This window comes from Pinus tabuliformis, chromosome 4_1 (assembly GCF_031772625.1).
Source record: "Pinus tabuliformis cultivar Carrire ecotype Pingquan chromosome 4_1, CPIR1, whole genome shotgun sequence".
NCBI classification, from domain to species: Eukaryota; Viridiplantae; Streptophyta; class Pinopsida; order Pinales; family Pinaceae; genus Pinus; species Pinus tabuliformis.
This window is the reverse complement of record NC_142303.1, coordinates 791,719,545-791,745,860: the sequence shown is the minus strand read 5'-3', so window position 1 is coordinate 791,745,860 and position 26,316 is coordinate 791,719,545. Positions and strand designations below refer to the sequence as shown.

General features: G+C 40.5%; 1 protein-coding gene across 1 annotated transcript in view; it reads right to left on the bottom strand.

Moving 5' to 3' along the window:
• LOC149178574 (RNA polymerase II transcription elongation factor) overlaps window positions 1-23,249 on the bottom strand; it is a 66,609-nt gene extending 43,360 nt beyond the window's left edge. The window contains exons 1-4 of the mRNA XM_089420386.1: window positions 23,127-23,249; window positions 22,770-23,002; window positions 22,303-22,664; window positions 10,068-10,116 (exon numbers count right to left, since the gene is read on the bottom strand). Coding sequence (XP_089276512.1) covers window positions 10,068-10,116; window positions 22,303-22,664; window positions 22,770-22,884 — 526 coding nt within the window. The 5' untranslated portion in view covers window positions 22,885-23,002; window positions 23,127-23,249. The remainder of the gene's footprint in view (window positions 1-10,067; window positions 10,117-22,302; window positions 22,665-22,769; window positions 23,003-23,126) is intronic.
• Window positions 23,250-26,316: the final 3,067 nt, after the last annotated feature.

Below are 26,316 nucleotides of genomic sequence, written 5' to 3'. Positions count from 1 at the left end.
TTTGTTGAGGAGTTCTAGCAATAAAAAGTTCTCTTTTGATTCCATGTGTTTCACAAAATTCATTGAATTCTTTTGAAGTAAACTCTCCAACTCAATTTATTCTAAGACACTTGATTTTTTATTCTTTTTCATTTTCCACAAGAGCTTTGAAATTTTTAAAACATTCAAGTCCCTCTTATTTAAATCTTATAAAAAATACCCACATCATTCTAGTATAATCATCTATAAATAGAGCAAAATACCTTTCACCTTGTAAAGCTGGAATTCTGGTTGGTCCACATAAATCTGCATGTATGATTTCCAAAGGCTTTGATGTTGATTATTCCTTGATCTTCAAGTTGATCCTTGTTTGCTTGCCATGTTGACATGGTCCACAAATAACCTTTTCAAGTTTAGAAATTTTGGGTAAGTCTCTTACATCATGTGTTTTGCTGATTTTAGCCAAATTGTCAAAATTTAGATGTCCCGATCGCTTGTGCCATAACCAGCTTTCATCTGTTTGACTCATGTAGCATTTTTTTCCTGAATCTTACTCAAAATATATACGTTATCTAGTGTTCTTACCCCTTTTCCTACAAGTTTTCCTGAAGAAGATTTTCTTATCTCACAATCCTTTGCATTAAAAATAACATCATGTCCTTGGTCACAAATTTGGCTAACACTTAGAAGATTGTGCTTGAGCCCTTCAACGAGTAGTGCATTTTGTGCTTTGCCTTTGCCATTAACGAGAGTCATTGTCCCTTTACCAGCAATCTTAGCATATCCACTTCCAAAAGACACATTTACATCCTTTTTATTTAGCGAGATAAACTTCTTTTGGTCACTTATCATGTGTCTCGAACATCCGCAATCTACAAACCATTGATTTTCATTACTTTGTGCACATACATCTAGACCACATTTATCTGTAGTAGATTCCTTTCTTCTCTAAACTTTCTCTTTTGACATAAGTGGACAATTTTGCGCATCATTACCTAAATTATTGCATTTGGAGCATTCTAGACTATATTTAGACAAAAGATCAAAAGGATTATAGGTCTTGATCTGACCTTGTTCTCTTGAACCAATCAACTTAGTTTGATAACTGGTCTTATATCTTCTTGAACTATTATCCTTATAAGCCTTGCAATGCTTAGCGTGATGACAAAAAAAATTACTGTAAAAACAATGACCAAGAAAGATAGTTTGATACTTGTTTGGGTAGCTTTTTCATGTAGCAACTCTTTCTAGAGATGGCTTCTTGTCATTCCTTGGATTGCTGTAAGTGGATCTTTGTCTTGGATTAAGCAGCTTCTCTTCTTTTGGATAATTGCAAAGAACATCAACATAGCCTTTTTGAATTCTTTCATTAGTATTCTCCTTTGAATTTGATGATTCACTTTTGAAACCATGCCCTGTTTTATCATAATGAGGTCTTTGAATATTAAGGATGAAATCAAGTGTTTGAGAGCTTTGCAAACTCTTATTAGTCTGATTCAATTCCTTCTTTAGAGAGACAATTTTGGCTTCTAGTTTCTCACATGTCTTCTTTTTCTTTTAGTTTGTTGTTCCAAATTTCTTCTCTCTGTTTTGCTTCTTCTTTTTCAGCTTTGAGAGAAATGACCTCCTTTTTTAGTTTTTCATTTTCTTCAAAAGCTCTAATCAGTAATTCATCCACATTTCCTTCTTCTTCTCCTTCAGATTCATCATCATTTGTGAATGCCATGAATAATACTTCACTACTTCCAGCATAGTCATCTTCTTCATCAGAGTCATCACTATCCTTTTTGAGAAGGAAGGTCTTTTTAGTTGAACTTTTCTTTATCATCTTGAATTCATCTTCATCGAAATCATCTTGTTTGGAGAAGAAATTCTTTTTATTTGGTCCTTTCTTCTTGAATATTTTCCTTTTGTGTTCATCTTCATCATCACTGTCATTCTTAAAAGGACACTTTGCAGCATAATGTCCTATTCTACCACACTTAAAACAAATGAGAGGATACTTACCTTTGAGTTTGGATCCTTTCCTTAGTTTCTTCACAAATTGTGCTAGTTTTGTTTCAGCATCGGAATCATCACTGCTACAATTACAACTTTTCCTTTTTCTTGATGCTTTTGAGGCCTTGAACGCGGCTTCTTTAGGATTTGAGATTCCTTTTCTCATTTCATATGCAATGAGAATTCCATGAAGTTCATCCATTGATAGGGTATCCAAGTCCTTTATTTCTTCTATGGCACTGACTTTGGAATCAAACCGTTTTGGAAGTGATCTTAAAACCTTTTGGACAATTATTTTTTCTTCAACATTTTCACCAAGACCTTTGAGTGAATTGACAACTTCATCTACTCGGAGAAAATAAGTTGCAATGTCTTCTTCATCATTCATTTTTAGGCTTTCAAATTGTCTTCTAAAAGTTTGGAGTTTTGCCTTCTTGACTTTGGTGTCTCCATCATAAAAGGCAACAAGCTTGTCCCACATTTCCTTAGCAAACTCACAGTTCATAACCTTTGTAAATTCTGAATCAAAAATTCCACTTGTTATAGAATTTAGGGCTTCGGCATTTGCTATATAAACCTTTCTTCCATTCTGATTTGTTGGTGGGGAAGGTGGAACTTTATAACTGTCAAGAATTGATTGCCATACTTCTAGTCCAAGAGACATCAAATATAACTTCATCCTAACTTTCCAAAAAGCAAAATTTGTTCCATCGAATTAAGGCACCTTTCCTGCATCCTTACTGGCCATTGTGATTTAAAATCCTTCTTCCAGTTGTTAGGCTGATTATGAAGAAGTTGGCTTTGAAACAAATTGTTGGAAATACTGAGAGGGGGGATGAATCAGTATTTCTTTCAACTGTTATTAATGCCAATTAAGATTTTATCACAATTTGAACCAGATATAAAATATATTTTATAAACAAGTGTTGAGGTCACCAATCCTCCATTACAACAATTACAAGCTCCAACTTGTACAAAGAAAAATTGTTTCAAGGCTCCAACCTTTAGAACACCAATCCTAAGACCAAAAAATCAAGCTCCAACTTGTGTACAAAATATTTCAAGGCTCCAACCTTGAGCAAATTCTCCAAGACTCCAAACCAAGTCTTAAAAAATTCTTCATAGTCTGGCCAAACAATATTTACCTTAGGTCTGGTTACCAGATTATAATTTTTGCATTTACAGGTCCTCAAGAAGTGACACAGAGATGACTTAAAAGATGCCAAAAGAATAGGTCCTCACAGGTCTGCGTAGACTCCGCCACAGGTTTGTATACAAGCCCGAATAGACTTCACCATAGGTCCTGCATACAAGTTTGAATAGACTTCACCACAGGGCTGCATAGACTTCAAGTCTGCAATATGAATTCTCCACAGGTCTGCAAAATACCTCAAGACTGCAACATGAATTTTCCAAAGGTCCGCAAAATACCTCGAGACTGCAACATGAATTTTCCACAGGTCCGCAAAATACCTCAAGACTACAACATGAATTTTCCACAGGTCCGCAAAAGGAAAGAGTTTGCAATGGATAAGTGTGTGATGAGTCTACAACGAATACCAACCAACCAATCTGTAATACGTCTGCAATGAGTAGCCACCCTCAGGTCCGCAAGAAAAAGTCACCTATTGGTCCGCCAAAAAATCTAAAAGATATATTCCTTTTTCTTTTGTTTAGTTCACGAGATGTGACCTTGTCCTCCTCTTTACCAAACTCTGTATTGATTGATCAGATGATGCATTTTGAGAGTTCTTTACCGTCAAAATATAGTGTAAATTTTGGTTTAATAAGCCAACTTTTGAAAGAGCTAAAGCTGACTTGTAGATAGGAGTATATATTTTTTAATTTTATCATGTTTTTTTCTTGCCATCAAATAGGAGAATAAGAAGAGGATTTTTGTATCCCCGATCAGGGTGTAGCAACGTAGAGGAGGTGGGCCAGCAGAGATGGGACCGGGAAATGGTAGGCACCATCCACACGAGTGCAAGGACAAGAATAAATTTGGGAAGTGGAGGGATAGGATAGTGGGAAGGCGAGTGGACAAACAAGGCAGGGAAGGAGCAAGCCCCAAGAGATGGTCGGTTTAGCCGGGAAAGGAAGACAGCTAGGATGGCAGGGGGGCCAACGGGAGAGAGGGCAGAATGATGCTAGCAAGTGGCAAGGCAATGAAGGAGTACGCGTGGCAAGAGCAGTCGGAAGCAAGAGGGAGTTAATGAGAGGTAGAGCGAGAAGGGACGGAGGATCTTCATCACTAGGTGATGGCTTAGGGAAAAGAGCGGCGAGTAAATGTGAAAGACATGTGGTAGATACATGGAAGGACAGAATGGGAAGGGGGATAAAACATGCAAAAGGCGAGAACGAGAGCAGAAGCGGAGAAAGGTGGTAGAGGAACGACGACGCAGCCTGGGGATTGCAGCGGCGCCATCTCTGATAGTCGGTATGTTTTTCTACTGCCCCTAAACCTCAAAAGAATAGGGATGCCAAACTATATAGGACTAGGGAAGGTGCCCAGGTTAGGTAGGGACTCTGTAAGAGCCGATTCCAAGAACTCCTGGAACCCTGGCTGGGTGAAGAGTATAGATATCTTAAGGAGTGAAGAAAGAATTAAAACCCTAGCGCCGAAGAAGGCGCACAGAGAGAAAGGAGCAAGCCGAGGAAAGAAGAGCGAACCTGGTAAGGATGCTGGTCTGAGGAATCTCGCTCCGGCCAGGTGGCGCCTAAGGCTCGGAGGAGATGTTGCAAGCATCTGGAGTAGAGAGGAATCCACCATGGAGACCTCAAGAGATGAAACACGAGATATCGCAATCCTTGCAAATCCTACTAGGAATTCCTCGGGTAAAACTGAGAGGAAAAACAAAGAGTCAATTAGAACAAAGAATATAGAGAAAAGTGAGAAAGGAAGGAAATTACCTGGTGTAGCACAGAACAGGGCCATGGTCCTGTTGTCTAGCCCCCTGGATAGGCTCTCTATGGTCAAGCTTCCCCACGAGGTCCAGAACAGCAATACAAACTACCCTAGTGGCAGTCCCGTGAGGATGTCTCTGTTGAACTATCTAGGCAACGGACGACAGAGCGAGACTAACCCAAGGAAAAAAGAAGAGAGGGTCAGCAAAAAGCAAAACCATGAGACGGCAGGGGGAAAGCTGAAAGGAACCTCAAGAAATCTCAGGTCGTCTGGTCTTGAGCGGGATACCAAACATGGCTCAGTTAATTGGAAAACTGATTGGGTGTTAAACCAACAGAATACTGATACTTTTTATGGTTATGTGATAGGTTTCACCATAAACTGCATCCAGTACAGAGTGGAGGACGAAAACAACATGGGAAGAGATGGAAAAGAAGCGACCAAGAAGGGCAAGAGAGATGCAGGCAAAAAGAAAGGAAAGAGGATGAGAAGCTCCAACAGAGAGCAAAGTAAGAGAGGGAGAAAGACAGGATGTGAGCACATGAAGACCCTCATTGATGCATACATGGTAGGGAACCCACCTGAGGTCAGAGCCCAAATAGATGGTTGGAAGAGAGAATTAAATGACAACTTAAAAAACCAGGACATTCCCATGGAAGAATGGGAGTACATGGTTCATGACCCAAGCAACTCCCGCGAACTGCACACACTCTTCAGACAAACAATCCAGCAATATTGGGTCATGAAGAATGTGGTCACCCGGGCCATGACTCTCAATAAAGAACAGGCAGCAAACAAAGGCTCGGAGGCACAAGAGGACACCAAGGAGAAAGATCCCATCAGAGCAGAGCTACTCAGGGAGATAGCGGCAGTCCAGATCCAAACTTATCGAAATAACTTAGCATTGGGGAGAATTGAACAAACTCTGCAGGATATGAAGAGGAGCGAGATGTTGGGTTCCAGTGCCAAAGCCCCAACCCCCGTGATATCCTCGAATGAGGAGTAAAATAGTGATCCAGATACATTTTGTTTATTTTCCATGACGAATAGCTTTTACTTTTTAAATTTGAATTGCAGTATAGATAGTATAGATAATGTTGTTAGGCTGATAAGAAAGACTTATACAAATTTTGGACAGCTTTTAATGCTAACAGGTGGCCCACCTGGTTTCCTTCGGGCAAGTTGAGGCCACCCAAAACAAATGAAAAACTTGATTTTGGCCAATTAATATAAATAGCAAAAGTACTACCAAGCTTACAAAAAAAAAAGGATTTTTGTATAGGATGTAGAGAGATAGGAATAAGAATAAATAGGAATAGGAAATTAGTTCTCCTTTTTATTATTATTATTATTGTGTCAAGTAAATAGGGATTATGAAATTTAGGAATTATGGTAAAGTAAATAGGGATTATTTGTAGGGAATGAGGACTAGGGTTAGGATTTAGGATTAAGGGTAAGGGTTAGGGTTTCTCGGTATATTGACATTTAATGACAACTCTTTATCCAACACAATCCTCTTGATAAATTCCCCAGGTATGCAATATTGAAGCTATTAAATTGTTTGCAAGCCTCAACAAGAGCGGTTAATTGTAGGCATGAGTGAAAGGCAAAGATGGCTTATCAGAGTAACTGTTAAAGTAGAATGATACAATAAAACTTAGCAACATCAAGTTGTTGCATGTCATTTTGGTTTGCGGTGTGGTGGTGAGTGCACTTAAAGGCTTTACCATAAAGTGCAATTAGCGGTGTGTCTTTTGTCTCAATGAACAAATGCTAAAATTTGCAAACTTTTGCACCTATTGATTTGGTGGTGCATTGTAAGAGGACACCAGAAATCTCTCAAATTGTACAAACTCAAATTAGAACAAGCTTAGAAGGACCTAGAATGCAATAAACTATTATCATATGAACTCCTAAAATTGTAAGGAAATAATGGTGCAATTTATTAAAATTATCACATCCCAGTAAAACCTCATTATAAATATTTTTCCATAACAAAATTTAAAATATACAATGTTAGCCAACTTCGTACTATTACAACTTCACAAGCTTTTTCAGCGTTTAACATATTCACAAGCCTTTTCAAACATCAAAGACGGCCAGAATAAACATTCCTTGTGTTGACATTGTTATGAACATGTTTTTAAATTTTGAAGTCAACTAGGTTTTTCTCAGGTGGTTGGGATGAACGATTGTTATCCTCCGCACCCAATTTCAAGTCCTACAAATGACATGTTGAGCTCATATGGAGCATAAGTTAATGGTTTTGAGCCTTGTTATTGTACGTCCTTGAGCCCTAGGGAATATCTTGCCCTTGCAACGTTATCAGAGTCGATTTGATCGACCCCAAAGCCAAGAACCAAGTCAAATAAAATGAAAAAAAAAAAATCAACCAAAAACTACATAAACATACAAATTTTTAATATATATATGCTATTTTGGTTATATGCACCCTTGTTATATATATGAGAAACTTTGCATATTTGTGTATTATTATTATTTGAATAGGAAGAGGATTTTTGTATAGGATATAGAGAGATAGGAATAAGAATAAATAGGAATAGGAAATTAAGTCTCCTTTTTATTATTATTATTATTATTATTATTATTATTTTTGTGTCAAGTAAATAGGGATTATGAAACTTAGGAATTAGGGTCAAGTAAATAAGGATTATTTGTAGGTAATGAGGACTAGGGTTAGGATTTAGGATTAAGGGTAAGGGTTAAGATTTAGGATTCAGTGTAAGGGTTATGGTTTCTAGGTATATTGACATCAATGACAACACTTTATCCAAGACAATCCTCTTCATAAAGTCCCCAGGTATGCAATATTGAAGCTATTAAATTGTTTGTAAGCCTCAACAAGAGGGGTCAATTGTAGGCATGAGTGAAAGGCAAAGATGGCTTATCAGATTAATTGTTAAAGTAAAATGATACAATAAACCTCAGCAACATCAAGTTGTTGCATGTCATTTTGGTTTGCAGCATGGTGGTGAGTGCACTATAGAAGGCTTTGCCAAAAAGTGCAATTAACGGTGTGTCTTTTTGTCTCACTAAACAAATGCTAAAATTTGAATAATTTTGTACCTATTGATTTGGTGGTGTATTGTAAGAAGGACACCATATTTGTGTATAATGGTTTGGATTCATATGGATTCAATTTGGTGGTGTATTGTAAGAAGGACACCATATTTGTGTATAATGGTTTGGATTCATATGGATTCAATTTGGTGGTGTATTGTGTGTGCGCGTGTGAATCCAAACCATTATACACAAATATGTGAAGTTTCTCATATATATAGCAAGGGTGCATATAACCAAAACAACATCAAGTGCAATCCATCTATGAACTAAAAATACATCAACAAAAAGGCTCTAGATGGCCTCTAGAGTCCAACAAAATCATGCTACAACAAATACCTACATATCATCAAAAGCATTGCCTATATTAGGATCCTCATCATCAATATCACCCTCTAAGCATTAAAATAAGAAAAATCTTAACATGTCAAATTGAGGTTTTGTTCAAGTGAAGGGTACATTTTAATTAAGGTCATGATAGAGGCGTTCAACAATCAATGCCACCAACATCGAGGTACATAGAGTGCCTGGTGGTCTTGATTAAATGCTTAATTCCAAACCCTCATACATGACAAAATCCAAAGGAAACATTGCAACCCCCCACTCCATATGAAATCCAATGATGTTGGAACCAGTCTCAAATATCTTGAAACAATTAATAGTAATGCTAAAAATTCAAGTAAAGGGATGAAAATGAAACATTATCTTTTATATTTCATTTTCATCCTTTTACTTTAAGAAATTAACATTATCATTAATTACATAGCATTATTAGGGTCCTAGGGTTTCAATATTAGGCTGCAACACTCATAATTTATTTTTTCTAAATTTGGATTATGAGGGTCCTTATCAGTGTAGCACGACTTTTATAAGACCCACAAGCACCCGCAGGTCTTGACAAGTTTTATAGTGAGACAGATCACATGCATAGAACCCGCGGTTTCTACCCGTACTCGCCAAAACCTGCTTAAAACCCTGCTACCTGCATTGAACCCGTGAAGAACCGCATATGACCTGCATACGAGTAAGAGTTGTGCAACATTGGTCCTTATTCACATTGTACGAAATCAGCTAACTCTATATTGAACCCAGTTGGTTTCGCGAAAAGAGACTGGTTTGGTATCAAACTGACCTTTTATGGTTCTGCGCTGTTGGTGGCACTGGTTTGGGCCTGAAAACGAACAGACCAGCTTGTTCAACCAGTTCTGATCCAATTTTGATAGCACTACTTTGCCTACAGGCTGGAGCATGGGGTGCTTTGTTACATGAAAGAGAAAAAAAAATGTTTTACATTTTGAACATAATGATGTGTTTTTTAATATATTTTTAGCCATGTTGGCATGCTATTTTCATTTTTATCATGCATTTAATGAGCATATTGTATTTTATTACATTTATTTTTTAATTTTCAAATTTTGTAGTATGTGTAGTATGTTGAATTTAATGTCAAATTTTACTAAACTCTCATTTTTTCTCAATCTTCAAAGTTGCTGAACTCAAATTCAAACTCAAACCAGGTGACTCCGCTTACATGATCAAACATGGGGAAATGACCTGACAAGTTGTAAATCATTTCAATATACATGGGGCCACTTCAACATTTGGACAAACAAGAGTGCAGCATGCCTCAAACATTTGACAACAAAATGTGCACCAGTTTAATTCTTTGGACATTAAGATTTACAAAATGCCACGAGATTCCACCGAATAGCAAACATACCCTAGGAACGTAATGTAGTATAGTATAGAAGGTTCTGCTTCCACTACTAAATCAGTTGTATGGAGGTGAGATTACACACTAAAAACCACAGTAGTCCATCAAATATGTACAGTAAGATGATAGATCTAATAAGAAAGGAGACATTTGTTTGCATAGCACTGCTCTCATAAGTTATGCAACATACATTACTCATAAACAGTAAACAATGGGAGTTTTTTGCTCAGGAGATACAAATATTGGCAATCATAATTTCAATGATATGAAGAAGGGAAACATGCAAAAAAAGTCAAAAAAAAAATGTATAGATGTTACTCTCCTTTTGAAATGGCTTTTTCTACTTAAAAACAGTTACAGACTATTCTAGTGAAAGGTAAAGAGACAGACCTGGACTTGAACTGTCCCGCTCACCAATGTCAATCCGCTCAACGGAAACCTGTAAAGACAATGAGAATTATAATAGCAGCAACATTGTGACCAACACTAAAAGGTACGCTAGTAGTTGAAATTTGTATTAGCAAAAGAAGATGGGATGCATCATCCATTTCCTTCGAAGTTTGACATGAGGGTTTTGCCGTTTTAAATTAAAGTGTCATTCAAGAAATAGAACAAGCCATGTTAACCATACAATTCTAAAACAAAAGTTCCAATCAGTAAGCTATTTCAATGTTGCGGCCCACAATCACTGAGTGCAAAAGATTTCAATTACATCATGGTCTCCTTCATAAAACATCATTTATGTCCCAAATTGATTTTGATAAGGTCAATATGATAATCAACTTCTAGAGGATGGGCATTTTAATTTTCTAATTTTTCTTTTTTCCGAAATGGAAAATTTTGTATGAAACTTGAAAAGTGGGGAAAAGGGAGTAAAGCCCAATGCATAAATATATTAGGATATGAATGTAAATAATACAATGGGAATGGGGAATATCTATATAATTATCATACTGCTTGAACAAATAGTAGCAAATCTTCATTCATCACTAATCCATTTCTCTCTTATCATTCTACGTGTACACTTGATCAGGACTCATATGTCCTCCCCTCTTGAAATGCTTTGGCCCAATGCATTCCTCTTGTCAGTTCAGTCTCATATTATTTATCTTGCTTAAGTTGTCACCATCTGGATATTCCTTATAACATGCATGGATTGAAGCATATCTAGAAAATTCAATTCTTGTGTGCCAACAAGAAACTGCAAGTACAGGGAGTCACCCCGGATCTGCCCCCGTTTGTGCTCTTTTAGCCCTAAAGTTGTTTCAGCTGATCAGGCAGTATTTTCCCTGGTGGGAAACACCTCCACCTAGAGGGTTTACTCCCCCAAAATAGAAGAAGAACAGAAAGCAAACAAAAAAAATAGAGTTACAGGGCATCCACAAGGTCTCATTACATCCAATTGCAGAAGGTGGGTCCCCCCTTTTTTTATTTTTTGTCCTCAGTGAAAGCAAAAAGGAAAAAACAAGGCTGTTGGGAGCAGGAAAGAAGTGTGGAGTGGGCACATGAAATGCCAATCTCTGAACAACCCCAAGAGCAAAGTGTGCCAGGAGCTTTTTTTATATAATACATATGTTAATATATTTTGATGCATATATATTCAAAAAAGCATGCAAAACATTAAATTAGTCTCAGAAAATATGTAAACCAGATTTTTGTGCTGCTTATAGACAGCAGTGCAATTTTTGGAAGTTATAAATGTATAAATAGTAGATCAATGATAATAATTATAGCATCAAGAATTTAGTGTAAAAATAACATCAACCATCTTCCAGTTACACCATTATCATCAAATGATCAACCATGACATCAACCTTTCAGATTTCAAGTTTAAATAAATAATATTTTTTCAGTATCGTGACCAAAGAGCTGTGATATGTGCAGTCAACTGTCATATAATGTTCACAAAATAGACAAAAAAAGAAAACTCTAAAATCCAAATTGAAAATGAGAAATAAATCTACTAAGCTTTCCTTTTACTACAAGCAACTTCTAATTTCTTTCCCAGCGGTCTAGCAACAGCAGTAGTAGAAAATGATTTAACATGGGAAAAAATCGATGAGAAAACGATGAGAGCCGAGCGACGCAGCTAGGGTTCCTGCGTAACCTTGCTGTCCTTCTCCACGGTGCTCACTGCTACCCTGACTCTGTGTCTCTGCTGACACCGACTCCATGAATCCGCCCTCCGGAGGGGCGGGTATGACCCCCTCTCCCCCCACCGGTCCCTCTTCTGACAAATCGGTAGGAGCAGGAACTCAGGCCAGTCCCGGTTCAACCCCGCTGGCCGCGCATGACATCGATCCTGCCATCAACAGCGATGGTGACTTTGCTGCTGGTCCAGCGACCGCCAAAGACAAAGGCACTGACTAGAATGCCTCGACGTCAAGGCCCAAAGCATCCTCTGCAACATGCATCCCCAGGTCTACAGAAAGAATCAAAATAGATCTCCCCAGTCACCGTATCAATAGCCAAATCCAATATATGAGGGATCATGCACTCATAGGCAAGTTTCTTGGATTCTGGCCAACTGAAAAGGCCTTGCAAGGATGGATTGCCTCCAAGTGGAAGCCTAAAGGACAAGTTACCCTGCAGCTCGGTCCTAAAGGCTTCTTCACCGCTACTTTCAATTGTCTGGAGGACAAAACTCGTATCTTTGAGGGTGGCCCGTACTTCTTCAACTCTGCAGGCCTGTACCTTCGTGATTGGATTGAGAGGTTCAATCCAGATAAAGAAGACTTCAACTGGGCTCCAGTATGGATCCGGATGTACTCTCTTCCCCTGGAATACTGGAACGAGGAAACCTTAAAGGACATAGGTAATAGCCTGGGGGTTTTTATCAAGGTCGCTGAGGAAACAAAATTCTGAAGATATACCTCATATGCCAGGATCTGTGTACACATGCATCTAGCCAAAGCTCTCACGGACTCGGTAAGTTTATTTCATGACGATTTTGAATGGGTCCAAACAATAGACTATGAGCATGTTCCCTTTCGTTGCAGGAAATGCCATGAACATGGCCATCTTTTCAGGGATTGCCCACTGAATCTGCAGTCTAAAACCCCTGTCACTGAGACAAGCAAAGATGCTGAGGGTTTTACAAAAGTTTCAAGTAGAAGAAAGCATGCCAAGAAAGCTCCAGTCGACCCTGATAATCTCAAGAAACCCGAAACTCGGAATAGTTTTGAAATCCTGACTTCTCAAAATAACATGGAGGATAACCTTTCAATCCCCCCCTCAGATCCATCTCCTTCCTCTCCCCCTCCTCCAAAATCTTCAGATCCGCCCCCGGCCTCCGATCCCATCAACATCCCCGTCTCCACCTCCTCTGAAAAAAAGATAAAGATACAGCCCTACAATCTTCCAATATGGAGATAGATGCAGCTCTAGCTCTCAGTATTCAACAACAGTTAAATGAGGAAGAATAGAATACACCGATACACATGGAGGAGGAACCAGAAAGTGTAGATCTGGAAGGTCTGGACATTCTCAAGCTGGAAGCAGCGTGTAGACAGAAAGAATTCAGCGCTATACCCCCTCGGGAAATCGAAAGACTTGAAGTAGTTTTAGCCAGAGCACAGCACAACAAATGTCTTGGTATTCAGGCAGGCAGTCCTTGGGATGGGAAAAAAATACTGAAAGATACGAAGAAACGCGGACGCAAAACGGATCTGCAGAGGACCATTATTATTGGAGAAATGCTGGTGGAGTCTGGAAGATTTCCCAAGCTGACCAAGTTTTACAAAACTCTTCCCCACTGTTCCTCATGAAGCTAATCTCATGGAACGTGAGAGGGCTTAACAGCCCTGCAAAACACAGAATGTTAAAAAATATGATCCAGCAAGATAAGCCTTCATTAATTTACCTACAAGAAACAAAATGCAATAGTATTGTTCTGGAAAAAATACTAAATAAAGCCTGGTCGGGATGCCGCTCAGTCTCGGTGGATGCTTCTGGGGCTTCCGGAGGGCTCGCAATCATATGGAACCCTCAAGTGCTCTCCCTTCATGATTTCCATGCCTCACACTTCTTCATTCAGACAACTTTCCACCTAATCGGGACCAATATCCACGGACATCTTTCTAATGTGTATTTCCCACAAGAATTACAAAAAAAGTTGGATCTGCTTGATACTCTTTCAGCGCTCAACTCTGACAGGAGCTTTCCCCTTTGGATTTGTGGTGGTGACTTCAACATCATCACTGCTTTGGAGGAAAAGTTTGGTGGACGTTCGAGGTTGGATGGAGATAGTATCGGCTTCAAAGACTTCATCCACAGAAATCAGTTAATGGACCTACAGACTTCCAATGGTACATATACATGGACCAATAAAAGAAGGGGATCACAGCAGATAGCCTCTAGGCTGGATCGATTCCTTATGTCGGATAATGCCATTCATCTGGGGGGGGACTTTCATGCCTCCATCATGCCTCAAGTGGGCTCTGATCACTGGCCCATAATGTTACAATGGTCGCGTCCGGGTGCTAGGTGCAATAGGCCCTTTCGCTTCGAATCTTTTTGGTTTTCACATCCTAACTTCAAAGATGTTGTTATCGATGCATGGAAATCTTTCAGTCCCCCAGAAGGAGCCAAGATGTTCCAGTTTCAACAAAAGTTAAAACATCTCAAACAAGCTCTCAAATCTTGGAACCGCTCTCAGTTTGGAAATATTTTTGACCATCAGAAAGAGCTGGAGAAGCAAATGAACACATTGCAACAACGCATTATCACTGAGGGAAGAACTGAAGATTATGCGCAACAGGAGAAGACCCTCCTAACCAAGATCGAAGCACGACGGCAACAAGAAGAGACACTGTGGCGTCAAAAATCCAGGGTCAGATGGCTCAAGGATGGGGAGAAAAATACCAAATTCTTTCACAGGTCCACTATTCAAAGGAGAATGCACAATTACATTGCCTTCATCAATAATAGGCAAGGAGAGCGTCTGGAGGTGCATGAAGAAATGGAACAAGAATTCAAAGAGTACTTTTAGGACATTCTTCGAGAGCCTCCAGGTTGCAGAACTCAGGCAATACGTTCTATCACACAGCATATACCAAAGATCATCACGGAGGACCATAACAATATGTTACTCCAGCCAATCTCTATGCAGGAAGTGGAGGACGCGTTGGCCCAACTTAAGGATGGCAAAGCGCCTGGACCTGATGGCTTCACAGCCAATTTTTTCCACGCTTTCTGGGAGCACATCAAAACAGAGGTTTGGGAACTCGTGGAAGAAGCGAGATCGATGCACTGGATCCTCCCCTCCCTCAATACGACCTTCATAGTGTTGGTACCTAAGGTGGAAGAATCCAGCACTCCGGACAAATACAGGCCCATCGCTCTCTGTAACGTAATCTACAAACTCATCTAAAGTCTTGGCAAACAGGCTCAAACCTCTTCTCCCTCTCCTTATCTCTCCTGAGCAGACAGGCTATGTAGAAGGGCGCCAGATTCTAGATGGTATCATTCTTTCACATGAAGTGATCCATTCTCTCAAGGTTCTTAAAAAGCCAGGTATGATTCTCAAGTTAGATCTTTCTAAAGCTTTCGATAAACTTAGCTGGACCTATATCAATCAAATGCTATTAGCTTTTGGCTTCAGTGCTACTTGGACACGATGGCTCATGAATCTTATTACCTCCCCTTGTTTCTCCATCCTTCTGAATGGTTCTCCTTCCTCACCTTTTCGACCTTCCCGGGGCATTCGTCAAGGTGACCCTCTCTCTCCGTTCCTTTTTGTTCTCATGGCCGAAGGTCTCAGTCGCCTTCTTCATTCTGCCATCTCTTCTCACTCATTAAAGGGCATTTCTCTTCATGGTCAACCTCCCATCTCTCACCAACAATTTGTTGATGACAATATGCTTTTTGGCCACCCTTCAGTTCAAGAGGCCTCTGCCTTCCTATCCCTGCTCAATCTCTTCTCAGAAGCTTCGGGCACCACCATCAATGCCTCTAAATCCCAGCTCTTCTTCTTCCACACCCCCATCCTCACTCAGAGAAATATAGCCAGGATCTTGGGCTTCCCGATAGCTGTGCTTCCTTCGAAATATCTTGGAGCTCCCCTGGTAGACTCAGTCATCAAACATGCCTCCTGGAGAACCCTCCTTGACAATTTAGAAACCAGGCTCTCTTCCTGGACCTACCGCTCGCTCAACATCGCTAGCAGGCTCATCCTAATCAAATCCGTTCTCCAAGCCATGCCTCTGTATTTATTCTCCATATTGGCAGCTCCCAAATGGGTTCTTAAAAAAATTCGCAATCTTCAAAGAAATTTCCTATGGGGTTCTTCGGGCCTCAACAGAAAATGGGCACTTGTCAAATGGACTGAAGTCTGTCTTCCGAAGTCAGCTGGTGGGCTTGGTCTAAGGGATCCCCTCCACAGCAATAACACCATGGGCGCCCGTATCTGGTGGAATTGGGTCTCCAAACCGCATTCTCCTTGGGCTCGTCTCTGGCAAGCCAAATATGCTCCAGGAAGTCCCCTGGAGGAGCTCATCCGTATAAGTACTACCACCCCTGGCTCGTTAATTTGGAATGCAGCCAGGTAGCACAGTGCCTTTATACAAGCGCACAGTTTTTGGGAAATTCATTCGGGCACCACAGCAAGATTTTGGGAAGACTCCTGGCAGCAGCTTCCCAAACTCGCTGCTCTCTTCCACAAACCCAAATGGCAGGCTACTATGCAGCACAATGATCAAATCCATGTTCATCAATTTTGGCAGCAACAATCCCCTCAAGGCTTTCAACTATGGAGATCAGCCGATACCTGGCAGGCCAACTGGCAGGAGGAAACTTATGAAGAGATCGATCAAGAGCTCAAACTAAGGAAAATTAAGTTCTCTGATCAGAGGGACAAAGTTCGATGGGGATACACTCCCAAAGGGATATTCACTACCAAGGAAGCATACCAACTTCTCTATCATCCAGCGCAGATAATTAAGGATCAGCTATGGGATAAGGTTTGGCAACCAAGCATCTGGCCTAAAGTCTCTACTTTCCTTTGGCTTTTAAGCAAACAGCGGATCCTCACTTGGGACAATCTTCAAAAGCGAGGATTTATTGGGCCTTCCAGATGTCCCAATTGCAACCTCCACACAAAGACCATCTTGCATCTTTTGGATACCTGTCCATTAGCAGCAGAACTCTGGGAGAGAATAGCACAGTGCAACAGAAGAACAGGCAGACGTGTGGGAGACATTATAAACACCATCAGGAACTGGCCTCGGCATCCTTTCCAAAGTCTTGTTCTCAATTCCCTCTGGAACCTTTTACCGGGCTTCGTTTATTGAATCATTTGGAAGGAGAGAAATAACAAGATCTTTAAAAATCTCCATTCGCCCCTGGACTCCCTTTGGCTTCTTCTCAAACAGAACCTTCAAGAAACTCTAGCCCTAAAACAATGGCAAAACTCGGACTCGCCTGCCTCTCCCCAAGAACACCTCATTCTGGAAAATTGGAATCTGAACCTCACTTTCTCAGCTCACGTCAAGCACAGTGCATCCATTCTGAGTCCCCCCAATTCTGGTCTCCTCCTGCCTCTCAGTCTTTTAAGCTGAACTTCGACGGTGCTGCCAAGGGCAATCCGGGGCCGGCTGGTTATGGTGGTATTTTCAGAAATGTTGAAGGCTTGGCTCTGCATATATATCATGGTTCGCTTGGAAGAGACACCAACAATGCTACCGAACTTGAAGGCTTATGGAAGGGCATCTGCATAGCAGAAACTGAAAATATTTTCCCTCTAGTGGTAGAAGGGGACTCACAAATCTTAATAGAGGCAGCTATTCGGATCCAATCAGGTACCTCAGCAGGAAAGATCGCTTCGAGCTGGCGGCTTCTAAGTAGACTGGAGCAAATTGAAGAATGGCTCAAGGCTCCCCGCAGCATTACCTTCCAGCACATTCGGCGATCAGCCAACAAGGTAGCGGATAGATTGGCAAATCAAGGATCTGATCAGCAATTCCCTTTCTTCTCTGGTCCACCGAGCAGTTCTAATGATGAGCAACTTAAACAAGACTGCACTCTTCTGGTGCAACAAGATCTATCCCTCCCGGATGCGGGTGTGTAGTACAGATCATGGTACGAAGACGGCTGGATGGGCTGGCGCGTGGTTCACTCCCAACGCCATCTGGCCTCACATGCTGCCAGCCTTCATTCTCTCTGAAAGCTCCTTCAATGCTGCGTTAATGCAGCTCGACATCCCATACCGGCATTCTGGCTCTTATGTTATGGCGCTCCTCCAGTTCTTCACTGTTCCTCCCCCGCGAATGTTTTGCTTCCTCGTTGCCGCAGCGCTCTGCTCTCGGGTCAGTCCAGGAATTCGCTGCGCTCAGGAATGCGGTGTTGATTCTCAGCTGGGACTTCTGGCTTTCCAAAGTCCTTCCTGCAACTTTAAGTGTTGCTTGTCCTCCGTCATTCTCAGCGCTCCTTCGCGCGAGGTTGCTCTCCCCCTTTCAATCTCTCCCAGCCTGCAAAGGTTTGCTGCTTGTTCTGCTCCTTCTGCTCTGTTCAACATGCCTAAACTGCGCCAAAGAATGGGCTGCAGAAGGGGAAGCTCCCGTGGGCGACCCATCCGCCAGCCCTCCTCCTCAACCACGGACTCCTCTTCTTGCTCCTCAGGCTTCGGCTCTGATCGCCATCCAGCTACTAGGAGAGGTCGTGGATGAGGTCGGGGGCAGCATGTTTTACCGTCGAGCTCTCACAATACTCACGCTCATACGACCCGTTTTCAAATCCCCTGCACTCTCAGTAATCACTCTTTCATTGCTTCTGTTACTATTGAGTTGCACGAGGGTACGGTTGGTTTGGTGGCTGCCACTCCAGGAGCGACTACGGAGACGAGGGCGGAAGAGTCGCCTGGCTCTTCTCAGTTTCACAGCCAGCAGAATAAGGCTCCAGGTGGTACTGCCTCCCAGGATATGCAAACTCAGGCGAGTCCGAGTGTTCCAATTGAAGGCGGTTCCTCAAGCAAAGAGGGCCATCCCTCCGATGATGATGATCCCTTCAGTTTTGGATGTCGAATCGTGGAAGAAGCGCCTTCCACCGCTCATGATGCATAACCAGGTCTTCGTTCTTTGGTTGTAGTTTCCCTGTTTGTTCAAAGTTAAGGGTATAGTTGCTTTACGACTTAGATTACAGCTTTGACCTGGGCAGCGCTCCCCTGTTCATATGTATAAGCTCAGTCAAGTCGTTTTGGTCCTCTGGTCAGTCTACAGTTTTGACAATGTTGTATTCTGTCTCTATGCACTAGTCATGGTCCTGGTTCTAGTCAGTCATTAGCTAGTCTTTTTGGGTCAATTTTCAGCTATGTAATGTGAGTACGCCGCCTCTCTGGGCTAGACTTCTTGAGGCCACTGCCTCTATGTAAAAATATTTTGTATCAATATCGAAGTAGACTAATTCAGAAGAATAAATTAAGAAAAAAGAAACGGCAGTAGTAGAAAGTGGTCATGGAGCACTAGGATGAGCATGACCACAAGCTACAGAGCGCTGTTGCAAACCGCACAGTAAAATTGCAGAAATATCATCATATGACGATTTTTTCAAGCTGATGATATTATCAGCCAAAAAAACCATGATAACATTGTAAATATCACAATTTTATCGCAACATGACCAAAAAAATCGCCATGCCATGTCCAAGACAAGATTTAGTGAAATTTGTTTTTTATCGGGTCATTTTGCAAACGGAGAGCACACCTTGGAGAGCAAAGAAGGAAGAGAATAGGTTTCGCTGGGCAAAGGAGGAGAACACCGTTTCTTTTGGCCAATCCTGTGAGTTTTTGCAGTGGGGAGCGGTTGCACTTGCAGAGGAAATCACTAGTTAGTAGTTTATGTATCTAATTTCATTCTAGGTGACTCATAATGATGAGAAACATTTACTATATTTTTTATTGATATTTTGAGCCTGAGTCAAGATTCAGGACATGTTTCACTGCTGGTGTGTGATGTAGCACTAGACATCTTATATATTAGTTTTCTTTTCATATTTATGTGGCAATGAATTTATGTGATGTTGTGGATGCTTTAGATGATAAAATAATTGGAAAAAAAAGAATATTATTTTTTGTCAATATTTGCCTCTTGGAAAGGTACCAATGAGATGTTTCCTAGTGCTTTTTGCCTAAGCCTAGGAAAACAAGTGAACCCATCTTTTTAGTGTGATTTTACGTAATTATTAAATCATGTGACCCTTTAGTCACTTTATAAGGTCTAAAAGTACATTGTACTTTATAATATTAAAGTGACTTTATGTTTTTAATGTGACTCAATGAGGCAAAAAGGAATATGGTACAACAAGTTTTTAAAGTGACTAGACGGGGGGTCATTAATAAAGGGGGAGACATGAGAAAGGGTCAATGTGAGATTAGATTTTGTTAAAATTGGCAACTAGGGCCAAACTCCATGTGGGTCACCTCATTTATGGCAACTGATATTTTTCCTAGATTCTTCTTGTTGAGAAGTGTAGGATTGATCTAAAGATCATCCGATTCCGACAAGTATTTATGGAGATATGAATTTATTTGCATTTACTTGACAAATTGTCAAGGTCGGCCAGCAATTAAATGTGTGGCACACATACCACGTGAATCATATAAATACAAGAGAGGTTGATTCATTTTCTCATCATCTCATCTCACTCATTTTTCTCTCTCTCTCCTTAGCTTTGGGTTCAACAGCTCACACGTGGGAAGAAAAAGGACACATTAGGGCAAGGAGGACGCTGAAGCTGTTGAAGGTCTTTTTGACCTGCGTTGACTCATCAAGGGTGCGGTTTTGGTGTGGCTGCCTCTCCTAGGCAGTCTGGCATGCTGCATATTTTGGCACAAAAATCGAGGCAATCTGTCCACAGATTTGACCAGCGTTGACTGCCCTAGTTTTGGGTAGCAGGTTGACTTCAGTCAACCGTAGGTCGACTTCAGTCAACAGCAGTTTGACTATGTTTTTTGGGCTGTTCAAGGGCTGTTTCTTCAGGCTGTTCGAGGGCTAGTTGACCGGAAATTGACCAAGCATATTGGAGGTCAATTTCAAATCGTTTGACCAAGTTTGACTTCGCTGATCTAGGGTTTGCTGCTGCTGATATAAAATTACAGAATTCTGATTTTGTACTATTTCTCTCTGCTGAACTATTGAAGATAAAATAAGATTTGATCAAAGGGTTTCCCCGCATTGGGGTTTGTCCCTGGCTAGCCACCACATCTTGTGTCTCTTGTCTTGGCTTGTTTTCTATTGATCGTTTAATGTTCTATCTGCACTTTACATAATGTATATGTGATTGCTAATCTGTGGCTAATAAGAAGAAAAGAAATAAACTGCTCCAAGCATAGAACATACCATAATTTAACAGATTTCCACCCTTGATCAAGAGAAGCTAAGATATAATCTCAGTCCTTGACCTTAGGGATAGGTCTTCTCATCATTAGAGAGACTAAAAAGGAGGAACAAGGCAAGAGGGGGCTCACCTTCAAGTGGAGTTTTGGAGAAGAGAAGCTAAAAGAAGAGGCTGATATAGCTATTTACAGGAGAGACTAATTTGCAGCAAGGAGAAGACCAAAAAGTGGCTCAAATCACAAGGCTGGACAGTGGCACACATACCCAGAAAGTGCAGGCAGCTTCAGCACAGATTTCAAGGCACTTTCAGTGCATTTATTGCAGGCAACTACAGGCCCAAAAAATCAAGGAGGAAATGTCAATCTGACAGCAGGCATCCAGTCATTTATTGCACATCAGCAAGCATGAAATTCCAAGGCAGATAAGTACCCGTTTTGTGTAATTAATGCCGTGAAATTTCTCTGAAATAAAAGCAAATAAAATCCTCTTCCAAATAAATTCCTCTTCCCGTTGCGGTTTTGAATGCTATGGGTAGGAGTTGAAAATTTACACTGCAGCCATGAAGGTGAATAGTCCAAAGGTTTCAATGCAAGTTTATAGGACTTCTAGAAAAAAGTTAAGTTGCTTTAAGTTCAGTTCCTAGAGAAATGATATTAAAAAAAAGTTACACATTCTCATTTCCATAGTAGCATCAGGTGGTTTCAGTAAAAACTCTTTGTAATCTTTACATATTTGTTCATTCATATTATAGATGGCGTACTCTTGTTTTTGTTGTATTTGTATTATGAACTAGGCTATGTTTAACAGATATTGAAAGCAATAATATCCCAGTACCATCTATACCTGGTCTCCGTCATTGTAAATTTAAATCACCTAAGAATTTAACTTCCAAACACTGCAAATTTAAAGTTAAACTTGAAAAGAAGGACCTTAATGGCAAGACTTTATGGTTGCTATATTTTTTTGCCAAGTGACTTTTAAAGACTGTTGCCTCCTTGTAGGCCTAAGTGAGAATTTTGATACAGCCTATGCTCTGGGGCAGTTTCGATAGGTTATATGGCTTTCTAGCCAAACATCGTTAGCTTGTGGAAGCTGCACAATATATTGATAACTGATCTTTTAGCAAAATGCCCAATATATTGATAACTGATTTTTTAGCAAAATGCCCAATATATTGATAACTGGTTTTAAACTTAAACTTAAAAGGGAAGACTTCCAGTCGGAAGTGGTATATTGAATTATGCAACAAACAAAACCCGGCAAACAGATCCCAAATAAAATAAATAAATAAAACTTACCGGCGGAGCATTAAGCGAAGTCTTAATTGTAGCAGTCTTGGCCAATCTGCCAAGCCCGGATCCTGGAGGCGATCCGCCCTCTGCAGCAGTCGCCGGTGCAGGTGCTGACGTGGACACCGACTCACCCGGCAATCTGATATGCCTCAAGCGTTTAACAGCCTTGTGCAAACGCTCTAGGCGAAAGGTTTGGCCATCAAAGAAGAGAACAGCATCAACGTCCTTGTAATCCTCGCTGCTGCCCTCGAACGAAACCCTGGGCTTACCGGGCTGATTGTTATTGAACTCCACGGTGACCTTGTTTTCTTTGCTTTTATGAAGGGACCCTGGCCGGCTTGTGTCAATAGACGCCGGCTTGAATTCATCTGGAATGTCGATTAAATTGAAAGAGTGCATTAAAATCGTGATGAAATGTAAATGTTGTCAAAATCAAGTAAATTCAATGGAGATTAAGGAATGAATTTACTCACATCTGAGAGAGCAGAATTTGGTGGAAGATTGGTCGCCAAGAGTAGAGCCGAGGGTGAACGGGTACCACCTGTCTGATTCGGGCCCTGTTGTTGGCTCCTTGTGGTTTGACATCATTTTTATTATATTGTAAGTATCGCTCTCCACGGAATTGCAATCTGACGGTCGATCCTCACGCCGTGCTGAATTTAGCGAGTGTTTCGGGTTTTAAACACTGCGATCATTCCGTGAAGATCTACAGAAGAATAAACAAAAATAGATAAATTAACATTTAGCGAGGGTTTCGGTTTTTAAACGCTGCGATCATTCTGTCAGCGTCTACACTGAAACAACAAATAAAGAGATAAAAGATAAATTACCATTCAGGAATCGGGAAGCCAGGGAAGTGTGAGAGAAGCAATTTCGTCCTTTTCTTAAAAAAATTAATCTAATTATTAGTAAATTGTATTCTTGATGAAATGGTCCCTAGGTCGTAAATGTGCGTGGTGTGGCCTACCTTTACTAGCATGAAGTATGTGATGTAAATGGCATCGTTTCATGTAGAGTTGTATTCTTGATTTTCCTTATATTTGGTTTGCCGTGGAGGGAGAGGGAGTATGTAACTTAACTATGTGTAATGTAACTGTACATAGTGGGGGATTTTTCTTCTTTTTTCAAAGCCGAGAAAGGGGATATTGTTGTGTTTATTAATCACGATTTTGGGGTGTAGAAGTGAATATTTTATTTTTTATTGTCGTGTCAAATTTAGCGGTTCGTCAAGGGTTTACTGACATTGTAGTTCTTTGTTTTTATGTTTTGGTTTCGGAGATGTTTGTCAGGCTGGTCTTCGAGTTGTCAATAAACTTGTAGACTCAAGCTCCACAACGATTGTTCGAGCTAGTGCTTTGGATGGTTAGCGGAATCATTTTGGGTGTAACTTGGACTTAACAGAGCTGAATCGCTTTATCATGGTGTGTATTCGCAGATTCCAATGGATAATTTTTCTTATCCTACCAAGTATTACAATTTTCATTGCGCTTGTTTTTCTCTGGTATGATGTAGCCTTCTCATAAGGGTCTATATGGTGGTCTGTTGTTATTTTGTTTTGCCTATGTTGAGAGGTTATGTTGTCTAGGGAGAGGGATTGTATCTCTAGCTTTTCTACTCCTTTATAGAGGGGACTGTGGAATTTTCCTCCTAGTGAATGGTTTGGAAGGTGGGGTTGGTCTAGAGTTTATAAATATTTTCTATTTTACAGTCAGTCTAAGTGTGCCTGTAGCAAGTTAGAACATTCTTGGTTGGTTTTTGTAGTGAAGGGGGGTATTTTTTCTTGAGCATTTGATTTCCGTTTTCGACCCTAAGGGGTTGTTGACAAAGTGGGAATTTTGGGACTGTGGGTTTATTTTTGTCACAGTGTTGGGATTTTAACTGTGGTGATCATTATGCCTCGCCATAATGTGTGTGGACGTCATGGGGCTAGAGGACATGGGCAGCCTAATTAATCATGTGCCCAGTCACAAGCACAAGAGGCAGTGGCTACTTCTCGTTCTACGACTTTGTAATAGTCCTAGGTTAAAAGTTCATGTAATAAAGTTGATAAAGGCAAAATAACACCAAGGTCATGGGACATGTATTCCAAATTGAATGTTGGGCAAAACATCCTAGTGGGTCTTCATTTTGGTTTATTATGGCTAAAGAAATTGGCAAAGGCTTTGGAAAGGCAAAGTGGCAATTATTGGTATTTATTTATGAAAATAATTGAAATTAGGAGAAAAGGGAGATGAAAGGTCACAGGTTTGCATGAGGAGGAAATTGAAGGAAAATATAGGGAAAATGAATAAATTAGAGGCCTCAATAATAAGAAGGCTTTTGAGGATCAATTCACAGCTTTTTGTTAATTTGGTTTTGGAATTAGCTTCAAATAGAGGAACACCAAGAGGAGAAAACATGTAAGCAAGTAAAGGAAGACAAAGGAAGGACAAGCAAGCAAATGTTGGATCATGCAACTTTAGCAGGAATCCTTGTACGTAACAGGTTGCATGTGTGATTTCCTAACTGGTTTTTGCATGCATGGTATAGGCATGTGTGTATTTGGTTCTTTTGTTGTCATTAGCATGGGTTTTACCTGGTTCAACAATGGTTTCAATCTTGCCTTGCCAATTCCTAGATAGTCATGGTGTGATGGGATTCATTACTGGTTGACATTTGGATTGTTGGAAGGTTTTGGATCTAGGTGAGGAGGTCCGAGGAAAATCCCAGGGGTTGGGGGTGGAGATGATTTTCTTGAAAAGCCATCAACAGGTGGGTGGAGATAAGAAAATTCCTCAAGGGACGGTGAAGGAATTCTGAGGCATCCAAGCTTAGTTTGGTTTTGTGATTTTGGGACAGGTTTAGGTGAGATCACAGTAGTGTGAGGGTGAAGATGGTTTAACCTTTGGATTCCCTTAGTTGTTTATGCATTGGTTTATCCCATGAGATCCCACATTCATACTTGGAACATGGCATGGGGGTGATTGGCTGAAAGAAAGATTTGGTTCAACCCAATCTATGGTCGGGTGCTATGTGGAAGTCCCTGACTTAGTTGGATTTTGCATATGGTAATAAGAGTCATTTTCCTCTTGTATTTTATGAGTAAATGTACTTGTTATGATGTGGCTTTGGTGATTGTTCTATTATTGTTATTATTATGGTTATATATTCGTTATAAGCATGGATTTATGACATATTCCATTATGACTCATATCATGTTTTAATTAGTAAATGAATGGTTATCGAATGCATAACCTAATAGATGTTATTATAGCTATTGTGAGAGGGCATTAGACCTTCTTGATGATTCTTAGATAAGTATCAGACCCCCATGTTCAAATGTGCATTCATGACTTGTAGATTACATGTTTCTCATATGTTTAACGAAATGACTGTCATAGTTAGGCATGGTTAGATCAATTCTTGATCAAGTTTTGTGTTGGAGGCTTTTCCCTTGTGTCCATTTTTGTTCTGGAAAGTATCATCAAGTTCTGGGCAATGATCTGGAGACTAGCCCTGAAAAGGTGGCACAAATTTTGCGATTGCAAGCTTAGAACTGGGAAATTGGGACTGCAGTCGCTACCTTGCAACCTTATGCATGTGATTAGAGGCCTACAGTTGCATGAATGTGGGCTTATGCATGCAATTAGGAGTCCATGTCACTCAAAAAGCAAGTTAGCTCAATGTTTGGGCACCTGGAGTGGTTGGTTAGCTCATGTGAGTCTTGTAGCTCCTGAGGAAGGCCAGTAAAGTTTTCATTTGTCGACTCCACTTCCTTAACTGTACTTAAGAGGTTGATTCATGTCATAGTAGCCCTCGGCTCATGTTTACCCAGCAGGCTAGTGAAAATGGGTAAATGTGGGAGGGGTGTTCATAGATTGGTATCAGAGCATGGTTCAATACTTGGACTAGATGGGCATATTGTGATTGTTATACACGCATGTTGGTCGTGTGCATGCATGATAGTGGTTATGGTTGTCATGTATATACCCAATGTCATAGTTTATGTTATCATATATGATGTTGATGTGTTGGTTGAGA